The sequence below is a fragment of the Apodemus sylvaticus genome, chromosome 7 (genome assembly GCF_947179515.1).
Source record: "Apodemus sylvaticus chromosome 7, mApoSyl1.1, whole genome shotgun sequence".
In the NCBI taxonomy this organism is placed as follows: domain Eukaryota; kingdom Metazoa; phylum Chordata; class Mammalia; order Rodentia; family Muridae; genus Apodemus; species Apodemus sylvaticus.
Genome location: NC_067478.1, coordinates 388,011 through 406,632, shown reverse-complemented (window position 1 = coordinate 406,632; position 18,622 = coordinate 388,011). Strand labels below are relative to the sequence as shown.

The 18,622-nt window shown below is 41.4% G+C and overlaps 1 protein-coding gene across 2 annotated transcripts in view; it reads right to left on the bottom strand.

The window, feature by feature from the left end:
- Positions 1 to 18,416, bottom strand: part of Fyco1 (FYVE and coiled-coil domain autophagy adaptor 1) — a 66,697-nt gene extending 48,281 nt beyond the window's left edge. The window contains exons 1-4 of one of the 2 annotated variants that reach the window (XM_052186856.1): positions 17,732 to 18,416; positions 5,947 to 6,096; positions 3,344 to 3,450; positions 1,687 to 1,812 (exon numbers count right to left, since the gene is read on the bottom strand). In XM_052186856.1, the coding sequence (XP_052042816.1) occupies positions 1,687 to 1,812; positions 3,344 to 3,450; positions 5,947 to 6,001 (288 nt within the window). In that variant the 5' untranslated portion in view covers positions 6,002 to 6,096; positions 17,732 to 18,416. The remainder of the gene's footprint in view (positions 1 to 1,686; positions 1,813 to 3,343; positions 3,451 to 5,946; positions 6,097 to 17,731) is intronic. The other variant, XM_052186855.1, reaches the window with a different exon arrangement.
- Between the last annotated feature and the right edge of the window lie 206 nt (positions 18,417 to 18,622).

The window sequence follows — 18,622 nt, the reverse complement described above, 5'->3', positions numbered from 1 at the left end:
AACAGAGTTTTCATATATAATTAAACTGGGTCCCACAGGAAATTACCACTAAAACCCGTGTGAGCAGTCAGTACACAGCTTCCTTAACTTCTTTAATACTTGTCTGCATGGCCTCAAAAGGTCTGATGCTTTATGAGGAGAGGAGGAAAATAGCTGAAAAGTAGACTCTTTTAGTAATCACTTCATGACCCTAGGAATGAAAACTAACTTACTGTTAAGAGTTTACCTGTTCCAAAGTCATACACTTAAGGCTTTAGTGCTGATGCAATGCGTGAGGAGTGGGAGACAAGAGTGAAGAAGGAACATCTCTAGATTCCTGATACATTAATTGCTCTACATCATGGACTTCAGTTTCTCTCCAGCCTCACAAGAGCAACCCATACTACATTGACATTAAAGATACATTCAGGATAAACATTTCAGAGCTGCCATCTTTCCTCACTGGCCCAGAGTCTGGGGGTGCAGCTGGTAAAAAATGGTGAGCCTTTGATGTCAGTGTGCTTAATACTGTTCCCATCTCTAAGAACAAATGCCCTAGCTCTCGCTGGTATGCCTGGGAGTGTTAATGTTAGAACATCCAACACTCCAACACTGTGGCCTCTGAGGCCACCAAAGAGCCTATGTGCTGATTTTAAAGTGATTCTGTACTTGTCAGAGATGCAGGTAAGACAAAGTGCACAAACTTTTCCAACCTCTTTCCTGAAATTTCAGGGTCCACTTGCTTCCCATATATGTGCACTTCATTTCTGGGTTGACTGGGATGATAAGAGAGGAAGGGAGTCACTGGTGATGGGGATGGGAGTGGGAGTGGGAGTGGGCTTGGGAGGCAGGAATGAGGGAGCTCATCTGAGGTCTGGTTACTCACAATATGGTGTGGTGAGCAAACTCTATTATAGGATTCAACATAGGGCCTTCTAGGTTCTGGTACAAGGCAGCTAAGACAAATCAAAGAAACAGCCACAGAGGTCTTAAGACAGGAATGCAAATGAGAAGGGTGTGTATGTGTGGTTTTTTTATTTTAATTTTGTAGTTAAGACAAAGCCAGGGCATTCAGCTCTTCCTCAAGGGGCCAACTGGATATAGAAAATTACTCAGAAACCCTGCATGATATGAAATATCTGTGTGACTCTACCTTATTCTCCTCACTCAAATCTAAGTTTCCTAAGCAGACAGCCTAGCAACTTAAAAAATTTTGGTATTCATTCATTCATTCATTCATTCATTCATTCATTCATTGTGTGTCATGGCACATGGGGGAAGGTCTGTTCTCTTTACCACGTGAGTTCTAGAGATGAAACTTAGGTCATTAGGCTTGGTGGCCAATGCCTTTACCTAATGAGTTGTCTGGCTTAGCAACTCTAAAGAAAATGATTTTTTTTTTATTTTTGAAAAAGGAAGTGTTGCACACTTCCAAAGGGTTCCATGAACAGAAACTTCCTGTGTGAACAGTCCAGCTAGGAAGCGAAATTTAGGATCTGGCTCATTTCTGCTTAGTCTAAATTCAGATAGTTTCCATGAGCTTGAACCTCATAACAGGTACCCAGTATGCCTGGACTAGATTTCTCAGCTTCTTAATCACTCACAGAGTTCATGGTATACCTAGCTATGTGTAGAAGAGGTATCCACAAAAAAGCTTTAGGCAGCCAGTGGAAGACAGGGGGCCCTTACCTTCAAGGCATGGCTTACCTCAGAGATGGATCTAACAAATCGAATCCCATCATTTGCTCCTTTCACCTTGGCTAGGCATGCACAGAAGTAATCCCAGTAGTCTTTCTTGCTACCCAGGAGGCTAGCCTTCTCCTTCTGATCAAACTGTGCAGAGAAAGGAACAGGCAGGAAGTCTGAGACTACTGTTGTACATACCCCCTAAAGTGATAAACATTACTAGCTTCCTAGGGACAAACACTGGGGGAAGGCTTCTTGATGGTTTTATTTTGATTTATTGGCAACTCAAGAGTATGCTAATCTCAAAACAAGAGTGTTTTAATGCACAAACTTCAGATGTGGAAGAAGCTACTAAACACTAGCTCAAGGTTATATAACTAATGATTTAGAAATAATAGTTATCCCAAGAGAATTTTCTATTGGTACTTTTCTACCCTACAGAAAGCCTAAATTGTAGTTCCAGTATAGCAAACTAGATAGTAACTGACTTATTAATAAGAAAACCAAGCAAGGGAGGTAGGAGGGAGGAGAAACAAAGGCAAGAAGGAGAAAAGGAAAGCAATAAAAGGGGCAAAAAAGAAAAAACAAAGAGAAAGGTATCCTTTTAAGGGTTACCACCGTAGCTTGGTGGAAAACCAAATTCAAGGAAATTTTATTGAAGAATCTTATGTTAACATTCAGTGTTGACTGTATTGTAACTCAGAGAACCCTTGCAATGGCTTCTTATCCATTCCTCAACTATCAAGTGTCAACACCGTTTTAAAGTGCATGAAAAACCAAACTGAGTATCAGTGCTGAGTACTTTCAAATTCAAAACCAAAATGGGCTTATCTGGGAAAGAGGAACAAACAAAGCGAACCTTCATAATCAGCTAGCGTCAAACAAAGAACCAGCAAGAGGCATAAGGTGAATACTTCCATGCCTGTCATTACTTCTAGCAGCTCTCACCCTATGCTCTTTGGTGGCATGTGACACTGTAAAGTATGGTAGGTATCTCTATACCATTTATAGCATTTACCCCTGGTTATGGAAGCATGATTTATGTTTGTTATTATCAAATCTAGATAACACAAAACAAAACCCAGAAATATCCCATACAACTTTGGTAAAATGACTGCAGGTCCATTTCTTTCCTGCCTATTTCAAAAGCATGTACTTCCCAAATCAGCAGCATTGTTTAGGTCAAACTAACCAGACATAAAAGTTATACCATGAAAATGTTAAAAGAATGTTTGCTTGACTAACCCTGGTTCAGAAATAGCCAGTCCCATGGTAACCATGCTTAAGGAACAAGGCTCTGAAATGCATTTTGAATAATCTTGGAGACTGCCTTTATACCTGGCTATATACATATATTGTGTTTGTAAGGGAAAAACACCATAGGGTTCAACAAGTTCTCAACGGGCATAAATACACTATAGTTAAGAGCTTTGATGGCAAGACCTGTGAATTGCCTTAAGATGGCTTAAATCTCAGAAGAATGTTTTCAGTTCCCAGAACATCCTGACTCACATGGAAGGACTGAGCTCTTGGGACTGCTTTGACTCTTAGTCTCACCACAAGGGCTGAACTGCTCCATTGTGCTTTCTGAACCACATCCTGGAAACTGATAACAGTCACTCAGATGGGGAAGGAGAGACAACTCTGATAAAACCAATACATGACAGGGGCCACTTACTTGCAGAAGATACTCAAGTTTGTAAGAAAACTTGTGCAAGCTGGTGCTGTCATCTGTGATTGGTTCTCCGCCTTCCTTAAATTCATTGCTTAGTTCTGTCACTGCATCTTTAAGACAACAAATAGAAACATGTAACTAGACACATTTGTCTCCTTCACATTTTAACAGCCCTAAAATTTGCACACATCTTAGATGTTCAGAAAAGTTAAGTTTGAGAAAGTAGAAGCAACACCAAGAAGCACGAGGAGTAATGGTTAGTAATGGTCACCTTGGCAACACACAGGACATGTAACTATTCAGGTGATACAACTTCAAGTAGGAAAGTCAAATGTACTAAGCCCCCACAGACACTGCAACAGCTTGCTGACTGGGCACGGGTGGGTGGTTTTTTTGTTTTTAAATTCATCCCTGTGTTTCCACCACCAAGTTAGCACTATGTATATATAGCAAGTCAACAAATGGTTGGTATGTGGATTAATCAACTGTAGAATCACAAACCAAAATAGACTTAGGACAGTGAAAGGCAAAACAAAAAAACAAAAACAAAACAAAAAAACAAAACAAAACAAAAAAACAAAACAAAAGGCCAGGATAGAGTGGCCATGACCCAATCACTGGTCTCCACTAGCCTTAGACTCTAAAAGGTCCTATTTCTCTTCAACAGTGGGAGCTTTAAATATGGGTTTTAGAGTACCCATTGAGTACAGATAACAGTAACAATGAGAACAATATCTGTTTCTGTTGACTGGATGCCCTAGAAGGGTCAGACCTTTACACGTACTTTTCATTTAACAGAGTGTCTGCCTTATTTCAATAAGCCTGAGATGTTATGTAATATGCATTCTACTTTTAGCACTGAGAAAAGATGAAAAAATTGAATACAACATGGAATCTAGGAAATCTCTTATTATCAACACCCCCCCTCCATTTGACAGATAAGGGATACAGGGGTCAAAGACTCAGCTTAAGATCCTGTTGGCAAACACCAGAGCTCTAAGCAGACATTGGTCCCTCTACCTCTCCACTGTGCAGTGTGCTCCCCTTATTTGTTGGTTGGTTTTGAGGACAGGGTGTGGGTTTCAGGACTACTGAATCAACTCTGAGATTTCTGTGAGGCTAACATGGTACAAAAAGCTGTCTTTGAAAACTAGCCACTGTGACAAAGAAAAGACTACTTGGTGGTAAAACTTTTAAAGGTAAGCACAGATTTGCCCAAACTGCCGTTTATTTTTCTCCGTATATCTGCATAAATTAAAACAAAACAAAAAACACTAAATATTTTAGCTGAAAGACTAATGTGGTCATGAGCTAAGACTGGTGCTGTATATATAACTCCAAGCTTTGTTCCATACTAGTTCTATGACAGTAGATAAGTCAGATGCACTACTGTGCCTATTTCCTTCATTGCAAAATTGTAGCAGTAATAGCACCTACCTCACACAACCCAACAAAAAGATTCCATAGGTTACTATCAATAACCTGTATGCACATTAATGTCATATGCACATGAAACAAAATACAAGTCAAAAGTTTTAGATTTTTGTGCATTTCAGATTTTAGAGTTTTAAATTAGGGATGTTCAACCAGGAAAATATTACAAAATTGCAAAATATCCAAAAAATATTATGAAATCAAACAAAATCTAGATCTGGAACACCTTTGGTCTGCCTTTGAGATAATGGGTACTTAACATGCATCAGCTATCAGAAGCCCCAAAGCACTGTAAAAAGCAAATCTGAGAAAGTGGGTTGGACCTTGTTGGCTTTGGATCGCAGGTGCAGACTGTGGACTGCACTGAGGCTATCCCAGAGCAATAGCCTTTACTATAAGATTTCTAGTGTTTGTTGAGCCCTAGCAGGCAGGTCCCAGATTCTAGGCCATCAGGGGACAGATCTGAGGCAAATGTACTAGAGCTCCAGAGGCTTATAAGATCAAGCCTGGCAGCAGTAGGGATGAGAGACATACTGAAATCTAGTCCCTGAGAAGTCATTTAGAAGAGTAAAACTTGGACTCCCACAGTCCACAGAAATGCTGTTACTCTGTCAAGGTCTAGCTGCAGCTTTGACTATTTCTCCTCCCTTACCTTTCTCCAGTGGTTACAAATCCAAGTGGCTCCCTCAGGAAGCCAGGAGGTAAGCGGACCTAGGACTAAAATTGCATGGGGAAATGGCTACTAGTGGCTGGGGGCTGGTGTGGGGAGATGCAATGTGAAACCTCCAAGTTCCTTGCCTTCCTATTTAAAGAGAGGACAATGTTTCTCCCTTTTAAAACCCAAGCCCACCAAAGCCTGGCAAGGGGTGAGATAGAAGTAATTCCATAAAAGGCACATAGACAGCTTAAAGCACACATTCCAAATGAAAACAGCCCAAGTCCTCTTAGTGGTATTTGATTTTGTTCATAAACTACCTATGTTTCTCTGAGACCAGTATGAGGTAAGTCTTCCCATTTGCACAGAGACTGGATATTTGAAAACCAAATATTTCAATATGATATATTCTGAGGGCTTGAATTACTCTGTAAGTGAACAAGGAGAGGGCTGAATTCCGACTATCAACAGCCAAGGCACAAGCTCAAGTTCCTCAAAACTAGCCACTCAACCAGACCTTGTAGATCACGGATGATCCTCTGGAGCTGGGTCTCGGTGCTGCTAGAAGCCATGGTTTTCCTCTTTCTTAGATGTGTAGGTCCAAGCAGGCTATCACTTCAGTGCTGTGTGGCTGCCAGTCAGCAATGGTCAGACTCCATGGTGGCACCTGTACAGGGAAGAGGCCACAGTTTATAGAGTGCAGAGGACCTTCACTCTGGGTATAAGGACTCATCATGTATCTTTCCTTAAGGAGATGATTTGATCTTTCTGTGTGAATTTTGTACACAGGCTTGCGTCCGATATACTTACATTCTGACATCATGACTCATGACTTGATTCTAGACTGTTTTGTGGTGGGGTTTTTGTTTGTTTGTTTTTGTCTTTTTTTTTTTTTTTTTTTTTTTTTTTTTTTGGTCAACTTGACACAGGCTAGAATTATTGAAGAAGGAACAAGTGAAAAAATGCCCTTTAGATTGGTCTGTGAACAAGTCTCTGGGGCATTTTTAAAATTAGCTATTGATATAGGAAGGCTCATCCCATTGTGGTTAGTGCTACCCCTGTACAGGTGCTCCTGGATGGCATAAGAGAGCAGGCTGAGCAGGTCATGAGGAACAAGTCAGTCAGCAGCACTCTTCAATGGCTTCTGTTCCTGTTCTTGCCTCCAGGTTCCTGCCTGGCTTCCCTCAGTGACAAAGTATGACTGGAGAGTTTTAAGATAAAATAAACTCTTTCCTCCCAAAGTTGCTTTTGGCCACAGTCTTTATCACAGTAAGAGAAACCCTAACTAAAGCATGTTTAAAACTTAAAAGCAAAGCTGGTTCTTTCTGAGCTGTTCTTCCTGTCTCTTGGGACAAAATTACTTTATATTTAATCCTCAGAAAAGTCTCCAGTGGCTCCCTCACCTTTTCCCACAGAGGTCAGGCCTGCTTATCTTAGATTCTGGTATCTCTAAACCCAGAAGCCAGATCTGCTCAGAGCCAATTTTCTTATAATTTTTTTTCCCCAAGGAACAGTCAGAAAGTTCTAGCAGGCAGTGTCTGGGGGTCCAAGAGGCAGGGGATACATACCCTAGGGCTTCTGACAGGAATAGCCTGGCATGCCTACTAAAAGGTGGCTCTTCCATTATCAGATTTGAGCCCCTTGTATTTGACTAAGTCGGAGAATGAAAATGTTCCCTGACTTGCCACCCACAGGCCTACATAGCCCTCTCATCAGACCAGAGACAAGTAACTATTTTAAGCTCTGTCACAGTTTTCTCCAGTTGGACAGTCTACAGCTGGTACTACTTGGGCAGCTGTTAATGTCATTTAAGGTCACAATATGTTTGACGACTAACAAAAAGAGATGTGAGTACCTACCTGGAAGAAAGTTCTGACCGTGCCTTTGGACATCAAAGCCTTTAGGAAGCTTTAATTTGCCCATTAGGTATTCTGTGCAAAGGTACAATGTCTGCTGTAAGGTCAGTAGCAGCCAGATTACTGAGAGCTGGTACATATTTTACACAGAGTACTTCTCACAATCATCATGGTAGGATAAACACAAACACCTTTCCTGTTTATAAAGAAAAAGCTGATGCTCTGTAACCCAAGGCCCAGGGCCAATGAGTAGAATTAGCTTAATTACTCTTCTGTATGATTTCTAACCTGGGGTTTTCTCAGTAAATCCTGCTGAACCCTTAAGACAGCACAATCATCACTACAGAAAATGACAATATTTCTACTGGCTCCTAGGAACTATCTTGAACTTCAGCAGCTCACAATAACATGTCACCTGTCTAACATGTGGCAGCGCTCAGTGCTATGGCCTTCTGATTTCAGGACAAGGAAGCCCTGGAAAGGAAATGGCAATGAAGCCATAAGCAACTTCAAATATTTATAAGCATTAGAGTGTCTGGTCAGGTCAGCATAGGCTTGCCACTAAACAGATGCCTAGGGTCTATTTTTAACTCACAAGCCAGCACAGTTGTGACTCATGAAAACACAGAGAGCTTCCCAGGCTCAGGAAAAAAGAGCCAGGCACTCAGCTAGACCAGTCTTACTAACCACTGCCTATAAAGGCCCCTAACAAGTATTGGTACCATTCATCAAGGACAGAGGAACAGCTTATGAGAAGTTTGTTTCTTGTCCCAGTGTTTCTCCAGGTAAAGGGACTTACAAGGAACAGTCTAGCTTTACTAAAGATGAGCTATTGTACACTTGTGTGTACACTCATTTTGACACAAGCTAGAGTCAACTGAGAGGAGGAGTCTCAATTGAAAAACTGTAGGCAATCAGTCTTAATCAGTGACTTATATGAAATGGCCCAGCCCATTGAAGGGCCTTTTGGGGGAGTCCAGAAGATGGTGAGTGGGTTCCAAACCTTGGATACTGAGTTATGTATAGAATTGGAGTTTGGTTTTGCTTGTTCAGATTTTCACTGTGCTCTGGCTCTTCTCTCTTAAAGTAAGAAAGTATTTAACTTATTTTTGATTTTACATGAGCCTGCAGTTGAGAGACCAGGTTTTTTAAAAAAGAGATTGAACTTTTGAATTATTAGAATCTGTAAGACTGTTTGTCTCTAAGTTTGTAAAATGGTTTATACTGTGATGTCGATGTTAATCTGTAATATTGCAGCAGAACAAGAAAGGAAAGGTTGTAGCTTAACAGTGATGTGTTATGTGTCTATTGTGCTGGGCAGTTTTATGTCACTCTGAGAGAAGCTGAGAGGAGGGAACCTCAACTGAGAAAATGCCTCCATAAGATGAGGCTGTAGGCAAGTATGTAGGGCATTTTCTTAATTAGTGATTAATGTGGGAGGGCCCCAGCCATAGTGAATAGGGCCACTTATGGGCTGGAGTCCTGGGTTCTGTAAGGCTGAGCAAGCTATGAGGAGCAAGCAAGCCAACAAGCAGTATCCCTCTATGGCCTATGCATCAGCTCCTGCCTCTAGCTTCCTGTCATATTTGAGTTCCTACCATAACTTCATTCAGTAATGGACTATGATGTGAAAGTATAAGCCCACAAAAACCCTTTCCTCAAGATGTTTCATCAAGAGGTATTTCGTCATAGCAATAGTAACCCTAGCTAAGAAGCTTTCTACAAAGGAGAGTAAGAGAAAAACATCTGCTATCTAGATAGAATACAAGTGGCCCATGCAGGGCTTTAAGGTAACAACTCCTGGGTACTTAACAATAAGGAGGAATAAGTCATAGAAATATTCACCTAGGTATTAAGCCTTCAACATGCTGCCCTGAGTTAAAGAGACCCCTGGAAAGGCTATATACTTTGTACTGATTATATTAATACAATGTTTTTGAAAAGGTAAAACACTGGAAAAGAAATCAGAATACTTTATATAGAAAATGGGGAAATAGATGGGTATAATTGCAAAAGAGCATGTAGAAGTAGTGGAACTGTATTGTATTTCATGTCTTGTTTGTGGTGGCATATATCAAAATTCACATAATGAGCTGGACTCAGTAGTATACACTCATAATCCCAGCAGTTGGGAGGGTGAGGCCAGAGGACTGCTGTGAGTTCACACCTGTTGTAAATAAACAGCTAGGCTATATGGCAAGACTCTCTCTCAAAACAAAAAAGGACTGGGGATATAACTCTTCTGGTAGTGCTTACCTAAGATGCTCAAAGCCATGGATTCAAGCCCCAGTACTAAAAAAAACAAAAAACAAAATCCTAAACAAATAAAAAAACAGAAAAAAACAACACAAACACAAATCTCAATAGTAACAAACAGAAACTCATCTAACTAAATTGTATCTCCTCTCAAAGCAGTAGTGTGATTTACTTCTGTATGCTGAAAGGAGAGATTGATAGGTTCTCTGTGATGACCACTGAGCTTCCAGGATGTCCCTGAAAAGTGGCAGGTAGACATGAGGCCAGATGGAGGTATAGTGAAGATCAAGGCTACAGCTTCCTTCCATTACTCATTCCACTGCCGCCAACCCAGGGCATGTGGCTTCCAGATGTAATCATGAAAGGAGATGACTGCCCACTTAATCCATGAAGCCCATGGCTGTATATGTATAGGTAATATGAGGTCTACAAAGAAGGGAAGTGCATGTTTCTGGGGTGGGAAACTTGGGAAGGAGGTAAGAACAACTGACTGTAGCTAACATACAGGCTGGGAATGTATCATACAACCCACTTAATTTCCTGGATTCTAGCTATTTGGAGTCTGGCCTTAAGGAAAAGATGTATGCCAATCAAACCAAGGTCTTGGCACAAGGAAGTTGGACACAGATATGGGTTCCTTTAAGACTTTGTGGCTGAGCTGTGTGTGGTGGTGAACATCTTTAGTCCCAGCATTCAAGAGGTATATCTCTGTGAGTTAACAGTCCAGCCTGGTCTACATAGCAAGTTCTGGGCCAGCCAGTGAGATCTCGCTTTAAACAAACAAACAATAACAGCAACAAAACTTTATGTGCTTGAGAACTACTGCCTATTTTCATGGCATAACAGCATGTTCATGACACTCTGAGACCTGACTTTGGTTGTACTTGACCTGTATCAAGTTCCCAGGTCACAGGGTGAGCTGTTCCCTGTTACTGACTCCACATGCTGATTTTCCAGAGTCTATGACAGTGGTTCTCAAGCTTCCTAATTCTGTGACCGTATAATATCAGTGATTTTCAACCTTCCTAATGCTGCAACCCTTTAATTCAGTACCTCATGTTTGGTAAACCCCCAACCATAAAATTATTTTTGTTGCTAATTCATAACTGTAATTTTGCTAGTTACAAATTGTAATGTAAATATCTGTTTTCTGATGGTCTTAGGTGATCCCTGTGAAAGCGTCAGTTGACCCTACAAGGTGTTGCAACAATTGCTAACTCATTGTGGAGAGTAAAAGTGCCCCGTTCTATGTCTTTCCTTCCTAGATCAAGGATATAGAATTCAGAGTCCATGGAAACAGTATCTTCCTGTTGGCCATGTTCTTGCCAGGGGGCTTTGGTGTTCTTGTGAGGTGACTGCCCAAAGTGTAGCTTGTTACAGTAGCAAAATTACAGTTATGAAATAGCACTGAAATAATTTTATGGTTGGATTCACAACAAGAACCATATTAAAGCAATGGTTCTTAACTTTTAACATTAGACTAACCCCCTAATTCAGAAAATACTGGAGCTTTCATACATGTAGTTATAGTCTTTCTTGCCAACAATTCAATCTTACATTTAAGCCTATTCAAATGCCTTAATCCATTCAACTTCTTGGCAATGAAGAAAAGAGATTATACACGTTGTTTTATAAAGTATTATTTTTATCTAGAACCAAATGCTGAGTGCCTAGTCATGGCCAAGGTATTCTTTTAGAGGTCATGGATGTTTTCTGATATCCAAATTAACTCTACCCCTCCCCAGATGCCCTATATGCTATACATAACATCTACAATATATTAGTTCTAAAGAAAGAAACAAAGACACTCAGCCTAAAGCTAACTTACACCATGGTTCAAATGACTAGTATTCACAAAATTGTCTACAATATTGTCATGGTCAGGTATGAATAACAGTATCTGAAGAATCATACCAAGAAGAATCATAAAGGTAGGAAGCTGGTGTGTGGTAATCAACCTTGTCATACTTTTCTAACAACTAAGAACTGACTCAGGGAGGACAAGATATAGCTGGATTCCTCCCTAGTTCCAAACAAAGTGAAACAATTGTAAATTCTACCCTGATCAAAAGAAATACATGATGTTAAAAATCAGAAGGCCTTTCTGGAAGTGTAAATAGGCTTGACCTGATTCAACACACCCAGCAGTGTAGATCTGGTTTCAAACAACAGAGATGTGTGCTTTTGATGAGTATTTTTAGCTTGAAGACCAGGAGGTCCCACTGGTTTGAATGTGAAAAATGTTGGTAATCAGGCAAGCCACCTTCACCAGAATTTCACTAAGTGATTGTGGGACTCTGTAGAGGTTTCCAGAGCCCAGGGCAGGAATTTCAGCACATTTGAGCAAAGGCTCATTAGGTGATCCAACTCCTTGAATCTATAATTAAAGTACTTCCCAGCTGCATGTCCAGGTCATCTTTTCTAAACACCCCTTACCCCCACAATCATCTTTTAAAGAGAATAAGAATTTATGACACTGTTATTGTTTTTTGAACCTCTTCTTGCCCCCCCCCCCTCACAATTACAAAAGGTTTCTTGGTCATTTCCCTAGAACACAAACAAAATCAGCTACAATTTGGCCCATGGATCCAGAACAGGGTCAGAAAGATCTGAGCCTAGGACAGTTGCTCTGGATTTGAGAGATACAGGTGTCTTTTAAAGAAAATAGATAGTGGCTCTAAAGAAAAAGCTACCTGTCTGTCCCTGGGGCTGGAACCATAGTTCCACCGATGCAAAGCCCAGAGAAAACATTAGGAGGTAAGGATGAGGCATGATTCCAGAACAACTACCTCAACAATGAAGAATGGACAGGCCCCCCAATAAAGATACATGCCACCCAGGTGAGAAAGTGGTAGATGGCAAAGGCATATATCCTCCAAGCTCTTTGCTGAACTAGAATGTCAATGGGTCAGTATAACTGGCTATAATTTAAGAACTGGATCTTTAATAGAATATGACATAGTCCCTCGTAGTTACTTTCCTCATTACTACTAGAAGACACTTGACCAAATCAACTCAAAGGAGGATTTTTTTTTTTTCCTGGCCTACAGTTCATGTAGATATATTCTATCATGGCAAGAAAGGTATGGCAGTATGTTCTGAAAGCCACTAGCCAGCATTTAGAAAGAAGAATACAAATGAAGTGGGTCACCTCAAGGCCTGTCTCAGGTAATCTACTTCCTCCAGTGAGCCTCCACCTCTCAAAAGATTCACAACCTTCCCAATAGCCTGCGAGCTAGGGGCTATGAGTTCAAACACATGAGGCTAGAGGGGTACATTTTATATCCAAACCACAACAGCTACTAAGCATGGCCTTGAGGAAGCTCGGGTAATGTCTGGTGCTAACAAGCTGATATACAGACAAGATGTATTTTTGGTACCATTATTAAGGAAGAAGATCTCATTCAGGATTGAGACTGTCACAACTCTGAACAACACTGGTGGTGAGGAACACTGGCATTTAAGGAGCTTAACACCATGTGAAAAACATGTCTCCAACAAACCAGTAAATGAGAAAATTCATTTGAGGCCTGATAAAAACAAACTGTGCAATACTTATTATTCTAAGCTTCTGTTACAGAGTCTCATATTATCCTATGGCTCTTAGGCATTTTATATTACAGTACTTTAATCACTGTTTTTCTTACTTATTCTATAACTCCATTACTGTTCATATTTCCCTAGCACCTAGTAGAGTTCAGGTATATGAAGAATCCTCAGTAAGTGACTTGTCAAAAGAATGAGACAGAACATAGATCCTCAGTACACAAACCAAACAAAACCTTGAGGAATTAAAATATGCTAAAAAGGTAAGTAATAAAAATCTTTCAAATAGTAGAAACATGGGCAAACTTCCAGCAATCTAAACATTTGTCCTTATACTTCCAGATACGAGTAGGCTTCATCTCTCATCAAGGAGACTTTTCTTTATAACAGATGGAGACCACTATAGAAAATCACAACTACTCTAAAGGCAAACTTGTGGAGCCCAGGCCCAATGGACACATCTACCAAACAACTCCTGAATGTAAGGCTCAGAGTACACTGCAGAAGAGGGGTTGGAAAGATTCTAAGAGGCAGGGGATCCAGGAGTTTGCTGAGAGACTGTGTCTCCTAGTGATATAGAAGCGACAATAGCTTTACCAACATGTCTGCCTAACTGTGGGCTGAACAAGGACAACAACAAAAAAACATGCCAAAGGGGACATGGTAAAGCCCATGAAGCCTCAACTGTACACAAAGGACTACAGGCAACTAGAGAATGCTGAGAATGGGAAAAATCATCTTTCCCAGGGAAGAGCACACCAATTGGTCATTCAATATCAAATGGTTTGCCCTGAAAATATTCATGCGTAACATTATTCATACTAAGCAGGTTATATTTAGGAACATATATGCAATGTAACAACACTTAGTGAAAAAAGAGGCCATGAATTTGAAAGAGAGCAAAGAGGAGCATAGGAGAAGGTTTGGAGGGAGGAAAGGGAAGGGAGAAATGTTGTAATTATAATCTCAAAAATAAAATATAAAATTCAGAAAAGTTCTATTTCTTTAATTTAAAATATTTCTTCATTGAGCACAAACTATGTGCATTAAAAAATGTAACTGTGAAGATTATATTGTCCTTATTGTGAGACTCTTATAGATGTATGATTCCAAGAGTGAGTGGAATAGCATAATTCAGTGATGGATGAGGAATATGTCCTCTACCCTAGATTGTATGAACAGATTTGCAGTGTTCTTAGCGTTCAGGAGAGTTCTATAAGACCTGTTGTTCACATCTTAGTCTGTTACATAAGATTCCATTTTCTTGGGTGAGAGGACTGTCCATTAATCCTTTATTAGCTGTGTTGGTATGCACTACCCTGGAATAGCCTGGCTCCAGGCTTCAATGTTTTATGTCCTTTATGAAGACCAAGCTCTGTGTAATGCTCCCCAAACCTTCTCCTGACTAATTTAGTCTTCTAGTCTTTCTGATCTTATTTTGGGCAGAAAGAAATGTGTATCACAGTTTGTTCTCTAGGAAAGTCTTGTTCATAAATCTTCATTTGATCAGAACAATAATCAGTACACCTGCCACTAGCTTTCAGTAACCAAACCTTTTTGTTAGGGGCAGTGTTATGTCTACCTCTGGTCCTAGGTTGAAGCCTTAACCTCCACATCTCAGAAAATGATTGTATTTGAAGACAGGGTCTTTAGTAGAAAGATATTTGAGATTAAATGAAGTTTTGATGATAGGTCCTGATCCAATCTGATTTCTGTTTCTGTAAGGGGAAGTACAAAGACGCAAACCACTATCGATGTGTGAATTCAGTGAGAGAACAACCAGATGCAAGTGAACAGAGGCCTCAGGACCAGCCAAGCCTTTATCCAGGACTTCAGAACTGTGGGAAAATATGTTTCTGTTGTTTAAACTTAATTTGTGGGATTTTGTTGTGGTGGTCTAACAGGTAACACATTTCCCCAGAGTCATTTTCCATTCCCTGGTGTGTGGATCTGACAATATCAACCAGGAAAACTGGGGTGGGGTAGTATCTGGAGTCTGGGTTCTGGTGTGCCCCTGGGAAGAAGCATGATAGAAACAGAATAAGGCCAAGACCCAGGGTGGTTGAAACTTGAGCTAGGAGGAACAGACAAGACACATTCCCTTATTAGGTGAGTTCTGTCAATTTGTACCCTGTTCAGGCTTTTACACTGCTCTATGTACTTTATTATTCAACTAATAATGTGATGAGGATCATGGCACGACTAGATGAGACTCATGTACATTTAGCTCACTTGAAGTTATCTGACTATCTTGTTTTTTAGGTACAGTATGGGGGAGGTGAACCTTTATCTTCCTTCACATGCAGATTAAGAATTGTGGTTGGAAAAAGGAAGAAGGGAAAAAACAGATATTCTCAATGGCTAAAATGGTTAAGAAAGTATCTTCTCCATGTTCCTAACTAAGTATTTTGTTGTCCTGGAAAAAATATCCAGGGCTATAGCTTCAGCAAATTCATTATAGCTTCATTTCACCTGACCCTCTCTGGTTCAACTGTCCAGATTTACACTGAATCTCTCTGGGAACTCGTTCTTGGCCTAGCTCCAAGCATATAAAATATTTGCTTAGATGATTCTTTTGGTTCAAGTTTTTTGGATGCTAAGAAATATGGCTCAGTGGTTAAGAGCACCAACTGCTCTTCCAGAGGTCCTGAGTTCAAATCCCAGCAACCACATGGTGGCTCACAACCATCCTTAATGAGATTTGACACCCTCTTCTGGTGTCTGAAGACAGCTACAGTGTACTTACACATAAAATAATAAATAAATCTTTAAAAAAAAAGAAATATCAAATGTGATGTCCTGCCTCAGGCCAAAGGTGCAGTACCTCAGGCTACTGGTTGGCTAGCTCAGCCCACAGATACTGAAACCAACCACTAGCCCAATCCATAAGTACTGAAACCAATCACCAGGCCACAGTATAGCATTCACAACCACAGATTCTCCTACACCTTTCTGCTAAACCACAATGTGCAAATATCCTCTTCTTGACGCTGTAACCTGGACCAAAGGAAAATGGGCCCTTGGTGCTGTCCAAATGCCAGAGAGTCTTATGAACAAAAAGGACCATTGGTGGCCACTATAACCACCAGGCTAATTAAATGGCTCCAATGATGTCAGAAAGTGGATAATATTCCTCTTGTCCAACTGAGCATGGCCAGACCTATGCTTCTAGGATGGTACAGACACTTCAGTTAATTCCAATGATATATCAAATAGTAACTAGAAAGCAGTCAGTGTTTTTCCATGTGTAAACTCACAGAAACACCCCTAATTTCTACCCCACAATAACTGTTCAAATTGAGATTCAAATGTGCTTAAGAGAAGCAGGAACACAACAGCCACTTAGGGGACAGATGTCAACATGGCCACAAACAACTGGCCTCTGCTTACAGGTACCTATGAGGTTACAAACCCTAGTGATGACCCTTTTTGCTACCTGGGGGATGCTTTTAGTAAACGTGGCTCCTAACTCTTGAGTTCCCAGTGGTTCCTGGCATGAGATCATAGGTAGTCAACACATTTCCTCTAGCTCACATTGCTATACCTGCCTTGAGTTTTATCTTGTTTTTGGAATCTCCAAAACTCAGAAATGACTTGTCAGCCAACTCTTCCCTGTAAAGGGAAGCTAGGGCTAAGGACTGACATTTCTTGAGTACTCTGTGTTCTGGAGGCAGCAGGCCTCCAGCCTCAAGGACTAACACAAGTCAAGACCACAAGATATTACTGATGATTTTGCTATTATAAGTGATGTCTTTTATCTCACCCCAAAGGACTGGGCTAAACACTTGGTCCTTAGCCATCCTGGCTAAGGGCAAAGGAACCTGAGACCATTTCCAAGTTATAAACCAATTACAAAAAATAAAGTAAAATATTAAGGACACACACACACACACACACACACACACACGACACTGCAGGACTCTGTATACGTTATCTATTTTCTTAATAAAATAAACAATTTTCAAGAAGTGATACACAAAGATGAACACTAAACCAACAGATAAATTCTGTCTCCTAAAGCTATAGTTTTTTTTCTGATCCTTTTAGCGAGAGGAAGCTGACAGCCCTGTGCTGATTTCCAGGATGATAACAATCCTGGCCCATAATCAGTATTCTGCATTTCAACACAGCAGAACTAGTTGTCATAAACCGAGAGGGTCAGGGGCAGCCAGAAGGTTGCAAAACTAAAAGCAGAAACCCATACTTCCCTTCCCCCCTCATCCAGCAACAGCAGCAAGCAGATGGCAGAGGAATTAACCAGCTTCAGACCACCACTGCTGAGAAAGGCTGTAAGTAGATTAAGTCCTGATCCTCTGCCCCTAAAAGCCCCTGACCCATTTCTGTATGAAAAGGAAACCACCTGTGGTAAGTCAAACAAGCGTAGGGGCAGAGAAACAAGAGCTGTTTTTCTGCAGGAGACAGCAGTGGGAACATTGCAGAGTGTCACAAAGAATCAGCATTATTAGGAAGCTACGTGGCTTAAGTGTTAACCACATGTTCTCTTCTTTTGTGAATATAGGATGTCGCCCCCCCCCCCTCCAGCCCCCATCTGCAGCCCAAGCCTGGGTGCCAACAGAACAGGCTACCACACCAGATACACTAAGTTCTCCTACAGGTGTTTCCAAAATTTCACCGCAGAGCTACCTTGAACTATCTGACCACAAGGGCAGTGGGTAGTCAGCGAAGGCACAGAAAGGAACAAACTGTGTTTCCTGGATCGAAGGGGCGTCAGGAGTCACGCAAAGAAGTTTTGGCTTTCTGGGGATTAAGCTCCAATGCCCGCGAGAATTTTGGGGTTTGGCTCCTGTGCCAGGGGTTTGTGGAGTACTGCCGAAGCTCCGCCCCACAGGGCAGCTTCACCATAAGGTTCCACAGGGTCGCGCCCCTCTGCCGGTTCAGCTCTTGGAACAGTACTGAGGGTCTTTCTCCGATTCCACAAACAGCCTACGCATTGGAGCCAACCCCTCTGGAGAGAGGGTTCTCCAGCGGCGGTAGGCGCCCGGTGTGGGAGGGGACAGCCTCAGCAACAGGTGACGACCCACGCCCCCACGAAGCCTCCGCGCCGGCGTCCAGAACGGCCCCAGTGTCCCCGGTGTCTGTCCGGGCGCCCGCGGCACTTACACACTCGTGGGTCCACCGCTGGGCATAAACGAAACTTTCTAGGGCCGAGCGGAAGAGTAGGAAAGCGCAGTGCCGACGGCCATGAAGCGCCCAGTACACCCAGAGCGCGCGCGGACTACGACTCCCAGTATGCTTCACAGGTGGCCTACAACTCCCATCTGGTGCAACTGGCCGGTGGACACTAACTACGATTCCCGGCATGCTTTACGACATGACGTCACTTCCTGAACCCGAACAGGCTTCGCATACCCGGAAGTCGTGTTTGGAATCCTGATTTAGTGTTTACTGTTTTTAAGCACTTGCAATGTGGCTGATTGGCTTAGAACTGTGCATGACTGTAAATATAAAATAACGTGACTGATTCAGAAATCCCAGTGTGAAAATAATCTCATTAGTATTTTTGTACTATTAAAT